A 17436-nucleotide genomic window follows, 5' to 3' on the forward strand; every position below is an offset into this window, starting at 1 on the left:
AAGAGAGCTGCAGCAAGCTGGTGTCTGTGGAATGGCAATTGTTTATATTAATCCTGCTCTCTGTTAGAGTCTCTCAGGTGCTCTGAGACAGGAACATGCACAGATTTATATACAATTTGGCGGGATTTCTAAGACTGCCCTGTATGAGTACAGAGAGAGTTAATACTGTAATATTCCTAGACAAGTCCAAGAGTTATCGGTAATTCTCCAAATTAAATATAAATAGGTGGAAAATCAAACTGAGATAACATTTGCTAATATCTTGGGAGTCACATTGTAAAGTAGTATCTGTATAAAGTTTTGGGAATGCCCATGCAGTTGTCAACCATCATTTTTAACGTTGTGCCATAGTGCTGAATAAAGACAAGTTGGAAACAACCAGCTGGTTTTAGTCATTACTGTACCCAACAAACAGAATGAAGGTAGCTTTGGGACGCCTTAATTGCACCCCTAATAGTTGTTGTGTCACTGAATGAAGACTGACACTGTACTGAAATGAGAAAGGGATGTTACACATGGATACTGCAGGCAACATGGCACCTGTGCATCTGGCTGACACCCAACATTTACCAACCTAGTGGAGAGAGAGAAGATCTTCGCTGCAGCTGCATGGCCTACAGAGATGCAGCCGCGGCCACATGGTCAGCCACGACACCAGGTTTGCCCTTCTGTCAGGTCACCCAGCTTCTGCTGGCTCATGTGCCTGCTCACTAAGCTGGCACATGGGTGGACAGGCTGCAGCATTATTGATCGGCTACAGGGATTCACAGGATCATTGGTAGGGGGACGGCAGGTAGGAATAAAAGAAGGGGCAGGACAATGCTTCGGCCCTCTTGCTTCCTGCCTCTGTACCATTGCCATAATTCCCACTCACCCTTCCTTGGCTTGGGGAGACTGGCAGCAGGGATATAGCTGTAGCATGGGCTCAAAGATACGACATGTTAAATGTTCACATCTATATGAACTGCTACCACTGGCTGGGTTTTTTTTTTTGCTTTGTGCCATTTTGAACTTGTACTAATTGTCAGATTGGCAGGGATGATGCAGTTTGAGGGGATGAGATGAGGGAAGGGCCTGAGTGGCTCCCAAGAGAGGGCTTTAAACACTGTGAGGATTTCTGACTGAGGACTTCTCAGGAGTAATCAAGGATTTCACTATCAGCAGGGCCCACTTGGCCCTGGTGAAGCAGTGGCCCATTTGACACCCCCCCTCAACCCCCCAGGGCAGTCGTGGCCTGCAGCTGTGGGCTGGCAGTCATGCTTTGAGTGTGCTGGGCTGCCTTGTGATACCAAAAGTAAAAAAATATGTAAAGTGATATATTTTTATTTGATTAACTTCATAGTCAAGAAATGTCTTATTCCTGTGATGTTCAGAGTTGGACAGACTCCCTAAGAGGACAAAAAAACCTTCTTTACCCAGGGGATTCGGGAAAGCACACGCCCTTGTGTCTTCTCTTTCCTCATTTTGGAGATGAAAATCAATCCGTGTATTTATGAAGGGCTCAGGTACCTAGGTTAAGTTCCCTTGTTATGGCATCTGATAATACTGCAGCCTTTATTTATTTCACTTGATTCTATGTGTCTCAGGGTCTAGAGACTTGGTATCGTATGTAGTTGTTTCCTGGTAAGGGACTAGGGGAGGCTGGGTTGGTCACAATTGTCCATGTTATAGAAATTAAATTTCATAAACAAATGTAAATACCAATGGTGAAATTTTAGGATGCCACCCCATTAAAAGTAGCAGGAATCACAGGTATAGTGCATGTTTGCAACCATTGAAAAGGACGTCGCTTACATCACTGACAGCACGTCTAGCAGCTTTGGCAGCTCTGATGGGAATAGCATCGATTTTCAGATCATATCCTTTAGATTTCAACTCCTCCAAGCCCATTTTGTAGTAATTCTAGAAAATAATAGGACATTTCTGTTCAACATTTAGAAATCAGTGACAACAGCGCATGTTATTCAGCCAATCAAGCGTGAACCACTTACGTCGCTGAGATTGTAGGCATTCACTCTAGCTTGGAGGAATTCAGGGACATCTGGGGGTAAAGTGTACTTGTGGATAATTTTCTCTCCTTCAGCTTTGTACAAGACCTGCCATAAGAAAAAATATACGAAACTGAATGTTTAATGGCAAAATTGTGCCACGCTGGTTCACATTTTTCACACTGCCCGTGCATATTCACTGTGAATATCCTAAAAATCGGACTGGTTAGGTGTGCCCTGAGGACTGGAATGAGAAGCACCAATATAAACATGGAGAAACAATACGCAACAATCATAGTCTGCATATGCCAACATAAACATTATTTCAATTTATAATGATTTCCAGAGTCAGTACTTCTGGTTCTTCTTGAACATGGCCTTCTTAATTCAAGCATTTTTATAATAAATACAAATTCTCTTATTCATCTTGTCTGCATGTCTTGACTGTATTGTAAGCTCCATGGAGCAGGCAGGGACTGTCTCGTAATGTGTTTATAGGGCACCGTGTACCTCTGTAACTGCTATAGAAAGAATCGTAGTAGTAGTTCAGTGTAAAACACTGACTCTGGCTATAGGATTCTGCCTTCAATGATTGCTTTCCCCATGCCAGATGTTAAAAGCTGACCATGAGAAAAGAAGGCAAAATCAGTTGCTATTAGGGAAGGATCATTTTAAAGCTCCCCATATAGTGAAAAGTCTGCATGCTCATAATATGCGCATACTTTACCAAGCACATTCAAAGCAAACTTATGAGCACAAGTTTGCTTTGAAAATCCTTCCTTAATTGGCTATGCACAGAATTGTTCATGCACAGAATTTTAAAACTGTACAAAGCAGGGCGTAACTTGTGCATGGTAACTTAACTCACACACTTTTGAAGATAACAAAAGTGTGCAGGCCATATCCTCAGCTCAAATTTGCCTTCCAGAACGCCTACTCCCAGTTTTTGCACAAGTATTGCTTGAGACCGAGTTATGTGCGTACATTTACATACACTGTGCCTGGGGCTACTTTAGAACAGAAATCTGGGTTTCATGCGCATAAACGGCTTGGGTAATCAGGCCCTAAAGTGACAGACAGAAGAAGAATTTACCGTAGAAGCATTTTCCTACGGCATCGTACAAGCTGCTAAGAGGGGCCAAGGTGTAGCTAAGACTTCTGCTCTAGATTGCAGCTCTTTAGCGACAATGCGGCAGAACGGGATCTTCCTTTCTCATCGGTGGTTGTGGTGGATATTTACGCCTAGGAGCTGTGCGCGGCTGTGCTTTTCATTTGGAATGCTGCACTCTTCTGAGGAGGGATTCTTTGTTTCAGAATTCTTTCTTTGTTAATTGGCTTACGTAGAAATAATGGGATTTGCACGGGGAATCTGTCGTCCGTCGTTGTGATTTATTTCTTTATTTTAAAGTTTTTATATACCGCTAATAAAATTAGTAACAATCCATCTAGGCGGTTCACAATGATACACACATTGGGCCAGATTTTAAAACCTACGTGCGGGCGTAGATTTCTGCACGCAACCCGGCGCGCACAAATCTATGCCCGATTTTATAACATGTGCGCGCAGCCGTGCGCATGTTATAAAATCCGGGGTCGGCGCGCGCAAGGGGGTGCACACTTGTGCACCTTGCACACGCCGAGCCCTAGGGGAGCCCCGATGGCTTTCCCCATTCCCTCTGAGGCCGCTCCGAAATCAGAGCGGCCTCGGAGGGAACTTTCCTTTCGCCCCCCCACATTCCCCCTCACTTCCCCTATCTAACCCACCCCCAGCCCTACCTAAATCCCCCCCTACCTTTATTATTTAAGTTGCGCCTGCCTCTGGGCAGGCGTAGGTTGTGCGCACCAGCCGAGTGCCGGCGTGCGATCCCCCGGCCTAGCAGGCCTCGGAGGCCTCTGGCCACGCCACACCCCAGACCGCCCATGCCCCGCCCCTTTTTTCAAGCCCCGGGACATATGTGCGTCCCGGGGCTTGCGCGCATTGCCGAGCCTATGCAAATTTGGTTTGGCGCGCGCAGGAGGGGTTTAAAAGGGTTACGCGCGTAACCCTTTTAAAATCCGCCCCATAATGATTAAACTAAAAACAATATGACCGGAGTATGCTGCTGGGGTAAAGGCTATACGTTCTGAACTATGACTGGTCCCAGAAAATATACAATGATGACTTCTAGGATTCATATCACAGGGATCTAAGGGTGCAATAGAATGTAAATCTTGCAGCTCACTTCCCAGTTGATCAGGATTGTTTTATTAATACACTGATTATATATTGAATACCAAGCATTAATCAATCATATTTGTTCATGTCCAGACCCAATGACTTACATCACTCCTTTGTGCTTGATTGATTTTAGACTGTACTACAATAGGAGCATCTTCAATTGCCGTGAATTTAATGGTACCTGGATGTTGACGGTATTTTTTCTGTTCAGAGAAAAGGAAACATGATTAATTTACACTAGCACAATAGTAAAAACTAGCTATATTATTTTCTTTAACTGGAAAACAAGGATCCATTAGTCTCTACAACCCAGGAACAGAACAGTCTAACAATTAGTGAGCAGAGAAGCAAACAGACAAATATTATAATGAGGTTGACGATATGCACCCAGTAAAACTGAACACTTTTATATTTAGAGGCCAGGAAAGCAGTCTATAAGCACAGTAAATAAATATTTTCACAAGAAATTAATAAAGAATTGCCAGTTAAAAGTTTTTAACCTAATTATTTGACCATTGTATGCATTTAGATTTTTTTTAATTTGAAATCTGAAAAGAACCACTACCGATCCATCCTCTATCTTCCATTTCCCATTTGATAAGATAATGTTGCTGAATGTTTCCTTTCTAATTTGCATATGGGGAAAATGCCAGAGTTTTCTAGTCTAACTGATAAAGACTATAATAAAAAAAAGGTCAGGGTACAGTATGTGGGTCCAAGCATCTGATGTACGATAGTGCCTATGAATAAAATAGGCCCAAAGACCTTGATCAAGCCTGGCAGGTCTCGCTTACTGAGAGGGGGACCTGCACACTGGCTGAGGCTAAATCAGCCCCTCAGAATGAAATTCCAGCTCCATCACTGCAATAATGTCAGAGCAAGACACCAACAGGGCATGAACGCAGGTCAGTTTGGGAGGCAGGACAGGAGCCCTAACTACTGGAGCAGTTCACAAGTCAGAGGGAACTGGAGTTGAGACAGGGGACATAACTGTCAAATAGCCCTTGCGGCCACACACTCAGGTATCGGGATTGGCTGGGGCTCAAATAAATCAGGTTGCTGGGAATCCAGAAGTTGATCCAAGCAACCAGAAGGCTGCCCATCGCTCTTGCTAATCGAACCTCTTGTGCTCCAGCCTTCCTGCTATTGAATTCCTGTTTCTAGTTCCTTGTTGCCAGCTTGCCATAATTCCTTGTTTCTAGCCCTTTGTTACCAGTTTGTTACAAGTTCCTGCTCTGGACCCTTTCCACCAGCTTCATGTTACCAGCTATCTGCCCTCCATGTTCAGGCCACAAAGTCTGAGCAACTGCCCTGACCCTATAAGTTCTTGGAGGATGGGAATCTGGTAGCCAATTACCAACTTAAAACTGGTTTACTTTTATTACCAAAATGTTTACATAGAAGCCAGTTAGTCTCACTTCCCACTTCTTATTTTGTTGAAATAGGAAACAATCTGGAAAATTAGTTTTAAACCACAGGTGCTCGTATTTATTACAGAAAGGAAATATACAGGTACAACTGTTTTCAAATAAGAGAACAATGTAATAGACCAGAGGTGAAGAGTGGAGTCGTAGCCTAGTGGTCAGAGCAATGGGCCCTGAACCAGGGAAGCCAGCGTTCAGCTCCCACTCAGGGATTGCTAAGGGCAAATTACCTCTCCCTCTGAAACAAATAAATGCGGTGAATTTAAATAAGCCTTGATGTTTTTGATGTAACTGCAACATCGCTCTCAGCTTCGAAGAAAGAGGAGGGGGTGGAGGAAAAGAGAAATTTGTATTTGGGGACAACCAACACGAGCCTTGACTTTTTTACAGTCTGGGGTACTGATGCGCAGACATTAAGGAAAAAAAACCACAGGACTGCATCTACAGCCAAGTCCATAAGCAAAGCAGGTCAAGCAGCACCGACTGATACATGAGGGTAACCTGCATGGCAGATAGTATCATGGGAAGCTTGCTGGGCAGACTGGATGGACCATTGGCCCTTTTCTGCCGTCGTTTCTATGTAAGAGGATAAATATAATCCTGAACTATTACAGTAAATCACTCCATATTAATCAGAATCCCTTGAAATGACAATCCAGCTTTGTGGTTAGACATGAGAAGGGAGGAGCCCTGGGTGGGAAGTGAACAGGAGATCTTGCATACTCATCTGTCCAAAAAGCAGGGCCAGATCTGGCATTAGGCAATGTTAAGGGTACCACACCATTGCCGTTTCCCAGATATCTTCCTCTCCTCCCATCTCTGCAGAGACACTGAGCCTGGCCAGCCCTCACCTGCATCCCGTACCTCCACAACCTCAGAAGGGGCAGCAACCCATAACGGAGCACTTAGCTCCCCTTCATGTAGTTGAGGTGGAGTCTATGCAGTTGCAGAAAGATCCCCGAGGCCGCCAAGAGGAGAACAGCATTCTGTGCATGTGTGCCCTCCTCCCCTGAGGAACTCCATCAGCCCATGTCTTCCCAGAGTATCCTGCTACTGACTGTGTGCCTGCTGCTGCTGTGATGGAAGGACCGCAAGGAGCTGGGCTCGTCCAGCCTGCCAAGGAGGAGAAATGGAGGGAAGCTGGCAAAGCTGAACCCCACTGTCAAGTAGAGGAAAGCAGACCGATGCCAGCCCAACATCCCATCCCCCCCTCCCCTCCCCGGTCATTAAAGGGGACCTCTCTCCTTTTCGATGGCTTCATTTTTTTTACAGAAAACAGAAAGGTCAGCTGTAGGCAAAGGAAAGACACTGAAGCTCCTGCTCCTAGGGGTGCATGAGATGTAAATCTGGTCCTGTCCCAGAGGGCAGAATACAAATAGGGGCCTTCATTTTCACGGGATCAAAGCCAATGGATGAAAATGACTATTTTCCAATGATTTTTCACCCTTTTGTGTGCCAGAATACTGATAAATTTTCAGGAAAAATAAAATAAGCATAAAAGTGGAATACGTATGACAAAAACTGACTTGGATAAGAAGTGATATGGGAACCGAGATAAAACCTTGGTAGTGTGGACAGGAATAACTGGGCAGAATGGATGGGCTAGTTGGACTTTTTCGGTCATCAACTGCAGTTCTATGATTTACACATTCATGGTCTGCAAATAACCAGGAGGAATCACAAAAATCACAATTAGGCATTGGTCACAACTAAAAATCACAAATTTCAGTTTGCATTTTGAAAATGGCTGAAATACCACACAGAGTGAGAATGAGTGATATATTGCAACCATTTTTTTCTCATGCTTTCCCCAGAATTATTTCAAATAGGTCCCAACCCCCTTTCTTCTTAAATTGATTGCACAAAAATGATTCACGGATCCAGAATCATGAATCACGATGTATGATTAAAAAAAAAAAAAAACCAGTACAGTAGAATGTGCACTAGAAGAAGCAGGACATAAGATAAACACTGCCTGCATAGTTTTAGCATGCCTTAGATATGTTTAGTAGTTATCAATTACTTACCTCATCAAGAATCTGTGAAGCCCTCTTGGCCTTTTCCATATCTAGAGATCCATATGGCAGCCAGCCACAGCCCTTCATCCAGCTATTATAATCCGCTTTGTAATCAACCTGGAACACCATGAGGAGGAAATGCCAGAGAAAGAGAACGCTGTGAGTGGGACACATTATCCATATGCATTTTGGTACTCAAGCTTTGCTTCTTTGTTCTCTGAATGTGATTGTATACTGGTGCTTTCCTTAGATGTTCCCTTTCCTTATCAAAGAGCCTTATCCTGCACCATGAGAATCTTCCTTTTTATTTGTAAAACCATGCATAATGAATTTAAGTTATGCATACAAAATCTCTAAAATGACAAGGTAATTTAAATTGCAGAAAAGTTGAGTTTTAACTACATGAGTTTGTGTTATTTTTCAATAATAAAAAAGGTTTAATGGAAATGGTGAAACATTCAGTTGGCCATATTTAACAAAGCAAAACATTTGCATCTGTCTCTTGAAGTCTGATTTGTATTGCATTTTGCATTGTGGATAAAATGAGGGCCTACACAATGCAAACAGAAATGGAAAAATCCATTGGATAATGACCATGTTACCCACATTTCCCACTTCCCCTTTAATGTATCCTACTGCTTGCATTATGAATTAAGATGCTTCTGCAGAGGTATTCATTCCCAGCACTTGAGGATCACCAACAGGTCAGTTTTCCGGGTATCCTTGATGAATATGCATGAGACAGATTGCATACAAAGGAGCCAGTATGCATGCATATTCATTAGGGATATCCTGAAAACCTGACCTGTTGGCAGCCCTTCAGGGCTGGGAGTGAATACCACCGTACTAGTGTCACCCCTCTTCAGAACTCCCCCCTCCCTGCTAATACAGGTAAAGGACAGGAACAGTAGAAATAACTAATTAATGGACTGTGAATATTAAAAAATATATATTATATGGTGGAGTTCTCTTAATTGGCTCACATTTTTTATTCCAAGGTAAAGATAAAATAAAATATAGTAGGGCAAAGAAAAAGACAAGAAATGAAGTGCTAAGAAACAGATAAGATGATATTTTTAAATAATATGGTAAGTTCTGCTTTCAATGTTCTTCTGCAATTGATTCCTGCAGGAGAATTATGTTACAGCACAGAAGTACTGCATAATCAGACCCTCAATTACTTACGTCACTCTGCAGATTGTATGCCTTCTTTGCGTGAGACAAACTAATACTATCAGGAGGATAGGCATAGTTATGCAGGAGATGTTTGTAGTCTACGTTGCTTGCAATAGCTTGCGCCTTCTGAGCCATATTGACTTGGACCATGTCCAGTGGGGCAGAGTATACGGTCTTTGTCTTCTCATAATCCTTCTTGTATTCAATCTGAAAAAGCCAATTCAACGGCTATAAGAAACACCTGCATTGCCACTGCAAGATAGATTGTGCTTTTGAATAAAAAAATAAATAAATAAAAATAAACTTTGATCCGACTTCAAAATATGATAAAATGTTTAGATGGAGCAATTTCATTAGAAGGGCTAGTGGTGGGATACATGGGTACTTCTGTAACTGCAAAACTTGTAGTGGATTTTCAGAAAGAAAATCTACCCATGTAGTTTCTCTATGAAAATTCACTAACATTCACATGGGTACAAAAGTACCACACATTTCCCCATTTACCTGTGGATGGGATAAAGCGGTAAAACCTATGGAGTGAATTTTCAAAGGAGTTACGTGGGTAAAAGTAGCAATTTTCAAAAGTCCATTTACGTGCATAAAACCTTTTGAAAATTGCCTCCTATATGTATGCATTATATTTCAATCTTCACCATACTTGCTCGACCTAAGCCCACCTCCTGAAACCCCCATTTTTTTTTTGGAGGAACTAACAAAGATATAAATATAGATGCATAGTGAATCTATTTAGCCATTCAGTGGAAACAATTTTCGTAACCCCAGATCCAGCCGGTTATCTCCTTAGTCAGATGTTTTTATTAAAAGCAGAGCCCCGAGACACAGTGCAAGGTGACTTGAGTGACACTTACGTCACTCTGTATTCGGGCCATCTTCACCGAATGCAGCATCTTAGGATCATCATGAATGCTAAGGGCTCCAACCAGCTTCCCTTTGTTCTTTTCATAGTCCTTCTTATAGGCCACCTGCAGGAAGAGCAAATATATTTCAGGCACAGCCCTGAATCAAGAACCAAAACTAAAAGTGCAATTGTGTGGATCCAAAATACGGCACTTACATCGCTGGCAATTCTTGCACTTGCTTTAGCTGCAATAAGTGGAATTGCATCAACTTTTATATCAAAATTTTTAGATTTTGATGTCTCCCAGTCATATTTGTAGCATGTCTAGAACAAATAAAGAACGATTTCACATTAAAATCCAAATGGCTATTAAACAGCACACAAATATTGGCTCAGGCAACTGTGATAATTAGTTTCCTTCTGGTACAAAGTCAAGAATTAATTTGATAATAAATACTCCCATGCAGTCTAAAAGAAATGAAGGATTTTTCATGAATAAGAGCTTCTGTTGTAAGAATTTAAAACTGATAGATGCACATTTTAATCATCATAATTATTTTCTATGGACACATCCTTTCAGTACTCAGCTTTGCCTTTTAAAACAAGTCCATACAGCCACATCATTCCTACATTTATTTATAAAAAGCGGCGACACATAACCGTGGGGGTCACTTTGTAAGGCTTATGGCGTGCGATAAGCCGCTATCGAACGCGAAAAATCCCTTTTCGCATGTGATAGCATGATCGGGGAGGAGTGGGGGCGGAGTCGGGGCGGCTCAGGGAGGAGTCAGGGCGGTGAGGAGGCGGACTCCGCGGTGTCTTCGCTGGCGGCGATACGGTAAGCCACGTTATCGTCGCCAGTAGCGCGCCCATTAGCGCCACCTTTCACATTTTTTCTAAATATTTTAGGTAATCAGAAACTCCTTGGTCTCCCCCATCTAAAACATCTGGTATGCCTAGAAGTGAAAAGGGCATAAATTTGGGGGTATTCGCACATCTGATAATTCTGAGATGATTATATGAATTTCCAATCAATATCAATGAATGCAGTGATGTCACTGGAATGGATGTAGCTTACATACCAGCTTGTAACCATGAATGGTAACTTAAAGTGAAGATAATTTGCAAATTTGTGATTTATCTTCTACACAACACAAAAGATGTTAGCACATTTTTTTGCTCTCTCTCGCTGTTGGCAATTTTCACACTCTATCATATTTGCTGTATCTGACAAACTCCTAATAATAAATTATACACTGATTATTATGACATATTTTTATATGTCGACCACTGATGTAGCCTACACCTATTGTAAACCCAAATTCCACTCTAACACACTTTCATCTCCTCCGCTGGACTATAAATACATGATGATCTCAGGAAGAACATCTCCTTATGGTGCCTAGGAAGAGAAGGGAACCTGGCAGATAGAACCATACATTCAGGGGATTTACAGTTTACCGTCATCTTCAAGTTTTGAAGAGTCACGGAAGAAAGGGAATAAAAAAAACAGCCATGCTCAAAGCATGGACACCTCGTGCTTTGAAAGCATGCAGTATTCAAAAGAAAACAGAACCAAAGATAAATGCTCTAGCACTACTACCCTGCTCACGTATCGCCTTTCACCAAGACACTTTATATAGACCAATAGCTCAGTTACTACGGCCCAGTTACAACGCTGTTCATCGTATTGACCTTGGAAGCATGTATGGCTGAGCTGATCACCGAGGTGAGATTTGAAACTGCTGACCACAGATTTCCACAGACGTACAGGCTGAGCAGAAAGGTACATTCAGTTGAACGGACCTTTTTGCCTGCACTTCAGCCCCCACTTTCTGCGCAAAAAACGTACTCCCAGTGCCGCAAAGAGTTTTGCACGCAGACAGTGCGCACTTCTAATCAGGAGTACTGCTTAGCAAGGAAATCCCATGCAAATGAGGGCATTAACTAGTACCACCTCTTATCTGGCCAGTGCACATTTTTTAACGCCGGAAATTTAACTCCAGGTTAGAGCTGGGGTTAAGTTCCCAATGCTACTGCACTGGCACTTAAAACCCCTAAAAAAGGGGAAAATAAGTTTTTAAATAGTTTTGAAATGTCTGCGGATAAGTACCGACTTATCCATCTATTTGGCAGAGGGTAACAGCTTTATCTGGATAAGTAGCGGTGACCTGCGCCAGATAGCCAGATAAATACTAACTTATCTGGTTATCTGGCAGCTGCTTCCCGCTGCCAGACAGACGGATAAATTGGTATTTATCTGGGTAAGTGGCAGTGATGGCTGCTGCTACTTATACCATAGCTGTCTGGGATGGCCCCCATCCCTTCCTGAGCTAAAATGTGCATTCGGCCTGTGCCAAATGCACATTTTAAAGTCTTTGCACATTTTTTAACTCCCAGTGAATTAGCATATCATTAGCTTACTGTATCAGGACTTTAAAAAATATATGGGCATTAAAACAAAGCAGTACACATTTTCTTCAGTACACATTTAGTCAGATTACTATATTGACCAGTCAGTAAGCAGATGCTTTAGACAGCCAGGCAATCTATCCAAAATAAGTAGGTAGATAGACAAAAAGACAGCCATCCAGACAGAACTATACTTACATCACTGAGGTTATAAGCATTAAGTCTAGACTGGAGAATAAAGGGAGCATCTGATGGAATACTGCACTTGAATTTCTCTTGTTCATGCTTGGCTTTATAATTCAGCTGAAATAAGATCAGAATGCAGGTATATATGTTAGAAGGGTGAACCTGTGACTTGATTTGAAACTTTTAAGCTCAGTACACAGGATTCAGCAAAGAATTCCTCAACTTTTTACAAATGTACTGCATAAACATTGACTTCTAAAAGGTGAAGAATGAACAATCATTATATTTTATATTTCTGTGCCATATCACTCTGAAATGCCCCAGATACTAGTAGATACTAAGTGCTCAATATTCAAAAAAACAGTTTAAGTAGGTTAGCTAGATAAGGCTTATCCAGCTAACTCTACAAGGGATCCACCCTTTTGTTCCCCTCTTCCCCCAGAATACAGACGTAACCACCCCATCACCCCACTAGGGCTTCCCCTTACCATCTCCCCGAGTACAGAATTGGCCCTGATGGGACCAACCTACCCCCTTAAAGGTCCAGGAAGTGAAGTTTGGGATAGGATGGAGCACTCATCCAACTTGCTCTGTTGATGCCAACTGTCAAAATGATGGCATGTGCTCCTTTGCCCTTCACATAACGGGCAATGGAGTGTAGAAGGTTGCCAGGAATTATTTTCTCAGTTGGTAGCAGTGAGACAGTTTGGAAGAGTGTTCCATCCTGTCCCCAACATTTGTTTCCTTGTCAGCCATGGGAGTAGGCAGGGGGATGAGAGGATCAGTCCTGTTGAAGCCATTTCTACACTCAAAAAGGTTAAGGCCTATGGAAGGCAACTTCTGCATTGGAAGGGTAAAAGATGTAGGGGATAAGTCACAGAGAGGCAGATTCTGCACTCAGTGGAGGAGGGGGGGCAGGCGGGAGATCAGAACCCCCATAAGAATTCGTGTATCTGTGTCTTGTAATGCGGATGCATTACTAGCAGCAGGAACACTGATGCATTGCAAGCTGCAGTAAAACTCACTTGGCATGGTGTTCACTAAAGGCTTTATATCTTATAGTTAATAGTGCATTAAATGTGCCATTAAAAAACATTCATAAAAATGCATGCTAATGAATTTTTTAATGTACTCCAGAGCGTAGGCCATCAAGTTAGCATGAAGAATAATTCAGATAAATCAATAGCATCCAAAACACCTAGGATCTTCTCTTAAATATGTTTAAAATAATTTAGTGTACTATGATAACTATTATTAACTAACAGCAGTTGTAAACTGTAGTGAGCAGCACCATAATTGTCTTTGGTGCACTCTGATGTTAAAATCAAGAAGCCACTGACAAACATGATTGCAGAAGAACAAAGAATGTTTATGATTTCAATTGCTAAAAAGCAGCCTCAGTAGAGTCTAGGAGAAAGTCTTCTATGTACAATCTTGTTGACATCATCTCAATGGACTATCTTATGTCCGGTCCCATGAGAACATGAACCTATAATTGTTTTCACACAGTCATAGGACTGAAATGAGACTTCTAGATACCATCTAGCTAATCCACAGCTTTCAGCCTGGGTCTATTGTATCTAAGCTATTAAAAACCTCTAATGACGGAGATTGGTCATTTGCTCCCGTCTTTAACTATCTTTTAACTTCTTCCTAATGTCCAGGCTAAGTTTCCCCATCTGCAAAGCAAGCTTACTACTTCAGGGACAGATGGACAACAACTAATCACTATCTTCTTTATAATTTCTAGGTATCTATCTTAATACTACTATCATGTCTTTCCTTCACTAGACTAGGTAAACTAACTCCTTCTGCTCCCTCTAAGATTTACTATCTAGATCGTCTGTCTTCTTATTTCATTGAATTATTCAATATACTTACGTCACTTAGTTGCCGGGAGTTCACCTGTGCTTGAAGAAGTACTGGAGAGTCAGCCACTTGAGTATACTGAACTTTGTCAGGGTGCTGTCTGTACACATACTAAAAATGGGAAAATAGACAGCAAACATACAGTCACCACTAGATAGACACTATTAATTGTATGCTGTAGATGCAACGAGTAAGGAAATTTCTTTCTCAGTTTACAGTCCAAGGGGGTCATTCACTAAGCTGGATGGCAGTTGGTGTGATGTCAAATTAATCGTGCATAGTTGCTGGAAGGGTTAAAATATTGTGGGGGGAGTTCCTGCGATATTTGACCCCTCCCACAAGAAAATATTGTGATATTACGGGGAAATTATTTTTCCTTGTGGAAAGATTCCACAAAAAAAGATCACTGGGAAAGGCCTCCTTTGCAAGTGGCTGCCATCTTCTAAGAGAACCAGCATCGGCTCAAAATATACCCCTCCTAATGTGCCAGAACACCCTCTTGGGGTCTGTGCAGACTCCTGCTCACCTCCTCGCTGCCTGTCGAGGCAGCCCCACAGTAAAAAAAAATGTTTAAAAAACCCTTATAATGTAGCGCAGCGATGTCCCACCCTCTTCCCAAAACCTCTCCCCTTTCAAAAAATATTTCCTTCCATTTCAACCACCCCGAGTGTCTCCTGCCCCCACCTTCTCAAGGTGCTCCCAATCCCCCCCTACATTATCACAAGTTCCTGCTGTCTAGTGGCACCCCACCCTCTCAGAACCTCCTCTTTCTTTCATTAAATCCCTGGTATCTAGTGCCCCTCCACCTAGTCCATCCCCCATACCTTTAGATGAAATCCCTGGTGACTAATGAGGCCCACAAAATCCCCTAACTCTGGGCCAATCAATGCCATCTTTCAAAATGGCACCGACCGGCCTTTGCCCCAGAGCATGATAGAGGAATAGGAGCGAAGGCCGGTGGGTGCCATTTTGGAATATGGGGTCGACTGGCTCAGAGCTAGGGGGTGTTCTGGGCCTCACTAGACACCAGGGTTTTCATCTAAAGGTATAGAGGGGGTCCAGGGGTACTAAATGCCAGGGATTTAATCAAAGGAAGGGAGACCAGGGGTTGGAGGGGCCACTAGACACCAGGGATTTGTGATAAAGTATGGCGGGGGTCTGGGGCAGGCGAGGAGGGGTAGGAATCCCTCGAGGGCATTGAAACAGAGGGAATATTTTTTGAAAGGGGAGGGGGAGGGGATTGCCCCATGGCATTATAGGGAGTTTTGTTTGGAGGGGGGGAGGGGTTTCACTGTGAGCTGTGCTCATTGGGAGTGGTGCTCATTTTGAGCCATGTGGCCTTTTAATTTCAGTGCAGGAGCATCAGGACTTGAGTTAACGTCCTGATGCTCCTGGTGAAAAATTATCTACATCTCCTGAGTTGTAGTTAATTTTTCGGCAAATAACACAACTGCGGTAAACCATGTTATTTTATTGCATTAGCTGCTTTGCACAAATTAGTACATTTTATGCATACAAATGCGTGCAAAGCAGCTAATTTCAATAGGGCGTGGATTTTTTTAACAAACTATTGCACAAAAATGCGAGTATCATGCAATAACAGCGCAAAATGTGTATATCACATGCTGTAACCTTATTGTGGCTTAGTGAATGACCCCCTAAGAAAGGAGATCTACTTGAGGTAGGAGGCTAGAGCTGAGTAGGAGAAGGCGTTCAGAGGAAGCGGTTTATTTTAAAGGTAATGCTGCTTTCTGAAGAAGTGTGTCTTCAAGTGGGATTTGTAGGTGTACATGGAATGGGTGTGGGATCTGGCAAACAAGAGTGAGTTCCAAACAGGGGACAGCAAGAGAGAGGACTTGGAGGAGAGACTGAGCTAAGCTGAACAAAAACAAACAAACAAAGCAAAGAGAATCTGTACTAAGTATAGGGTGGGCGAGAGGACCGGAGCAAAAAATGAGGGTTGAGATATTGGGAGGGGCGAGAGTGCATGAGTGGGAAGAAGATGTGTGGGGGGGGGGGGGGGGGGGGGGGAGCTTGAATTTAAAGTGGAAGCAGATGGAAAGCAAGTGAAAGGACAGGGTAGAGGGAGTCAGAGACAGATCAGGGCCTGATGCTCATGATGATAAGTAGAAGGGGGGTAACACTGCTGTGATGAGATTAGGTTCCCGCATGCTGAGTAAGGGAGGGAGTCCAGTCTCATAGGGGGCAATTTTCATACTGCCCGCAAGGCTGCAAAGCCCATGGCTACATTTTATCCGCAGTCTTTGCACCAGTTTTCAATGCAAACATTCGCACATGGCTTTACTTGGAACACTGCCTAAGAAAAAAATATCCCCACAGAACTGCACCTCATTTTTCTGCAGATACTTTTCTTCCCTGACTTGATCCCGCCCTGGGAATACCTCCAGTCAAAGTGCGGGCCTTGTGCATGTGCTTTTATCTGCACGTAGGCTTTGGCAAAGATAATGCACATTTTACTCATGGAAAGCCCTTTGAAATTCTCTTCCAGTGTTCATTTATGAAAGGATCTTGTTGACGTGCATGTGATTTCCCTATCAGCTCCTAGCATTCTATGCTCCAAATTTGAGATCACCTACATTCTGTGTATATTTCAGATTGTTTCTCTTTTTGTGCTGGTAACATGTTTTGTAATGGCTTTATTAAATTCGTAGAAATGAGTGGAAATGTCACTGAGTCTCTTTGACATGCAGCTGGATTAGAAAAGCAGGCGACCTGACCCTGAGGTCAGAAGGCGCCCCTGGAATTTTAGTTCAGAGCAAAGAAACACGTTCTTGAAGCTTATTTTAAGTATTGCGCTAATAGTACAGGCTGCTCCTTCTAAAGCAACGTGAAGAAAGCCAGCAGCAAAATATATCACAAATCTCACCAATAAATGTTATAATTGCCTCTGGGGCATAAATTGATAAGAAGCTGGCTGGGGCCATTTTTATTCAGAGGGCTCAGGGCCTGGAGGCCAGGGGGCACTCTGGGCCTCACAAGGCCACCAGGGATTGAAAGATATGATGGGGTTGAGAGGTCAAGGGTTGTGGACTAGGTGGTGATCTGGAGGGGTCCTCAGGCGTGGGGGAGTTTGGAGGCTGAGGGGTCAATTGATACAAAGAGAAGGGATTGGGAAAGGAGGGGAGCTGCCTCTGCCACGTGATTGTAACATTTAAAATACATTTTTATTGCCCTAGGGCCACCTCTAGAGGCAGGAAAGAGGTGGGAAAGAGGGGTCTCACAAGATCTCAATTTTGGGGTTTGTTTGGTTTTTTTACTATTTGAG

General features: G+C 42.9%; 1 protein-coding gene across 28 annotated transcripts in view; it reads right to left on the minus strand.

Annotated features, from left to right (window-relative positions):
* The window catches only part of NEB (nebulin), a 421259-nt gene that overhangs the window by 343744 nt on the left and 60079 nt on the right, over positions 1-17436 (minus strand). For all 28 annotated transcript variants that reach the window (XM_029605471.1, XM_029605466.1, XM_029605487.1 and 25 more), the window contains 9 exons: positions 14163-14261; positions 12294-12398; positions 9900-10007; positions 9694-9807; positions 8834-9031; positions 7658-7765; positions 4311-4409; positions 1992-2096; positions 1795-1902 (listed from right to left, as the gene is read on the minus strand). In XM_029605471.1, the coding sequence (XP_029461331.1) occupies positions 1795-1902; positions 1992-2096; positions 4311-4409; positions 7658-7765; positions 8834-9031; positions 9694-9807; positions 9900-10007; positions 12294-12398; positions 14163-14261 (1044 nt within the window). The remainder of the gene's footprint in view (positions 1-1794; positions 1903-1991; positions 2097-4310; positions 4410-7657; positions 7766-8833; positions 9032-9693; positions 9808-9899; positions 10008-12293; positions 12399-14162; positions 14262-17436) is intronic.

Source organism: Rhinatrema bivittatum, chromosome 6 (assembly GCF_901001135.1).
Source record: "Rhinatrema bivittatum chromosome 6, aRhiBiv1.1, whole genome shotgun sequence".
NCBI lineage: Eukaryota > Metazoa > Chordata > Amphibia > Gymnophiona > Rhinatrematidae > Rhinatrema > Rhinatrema bivittatum.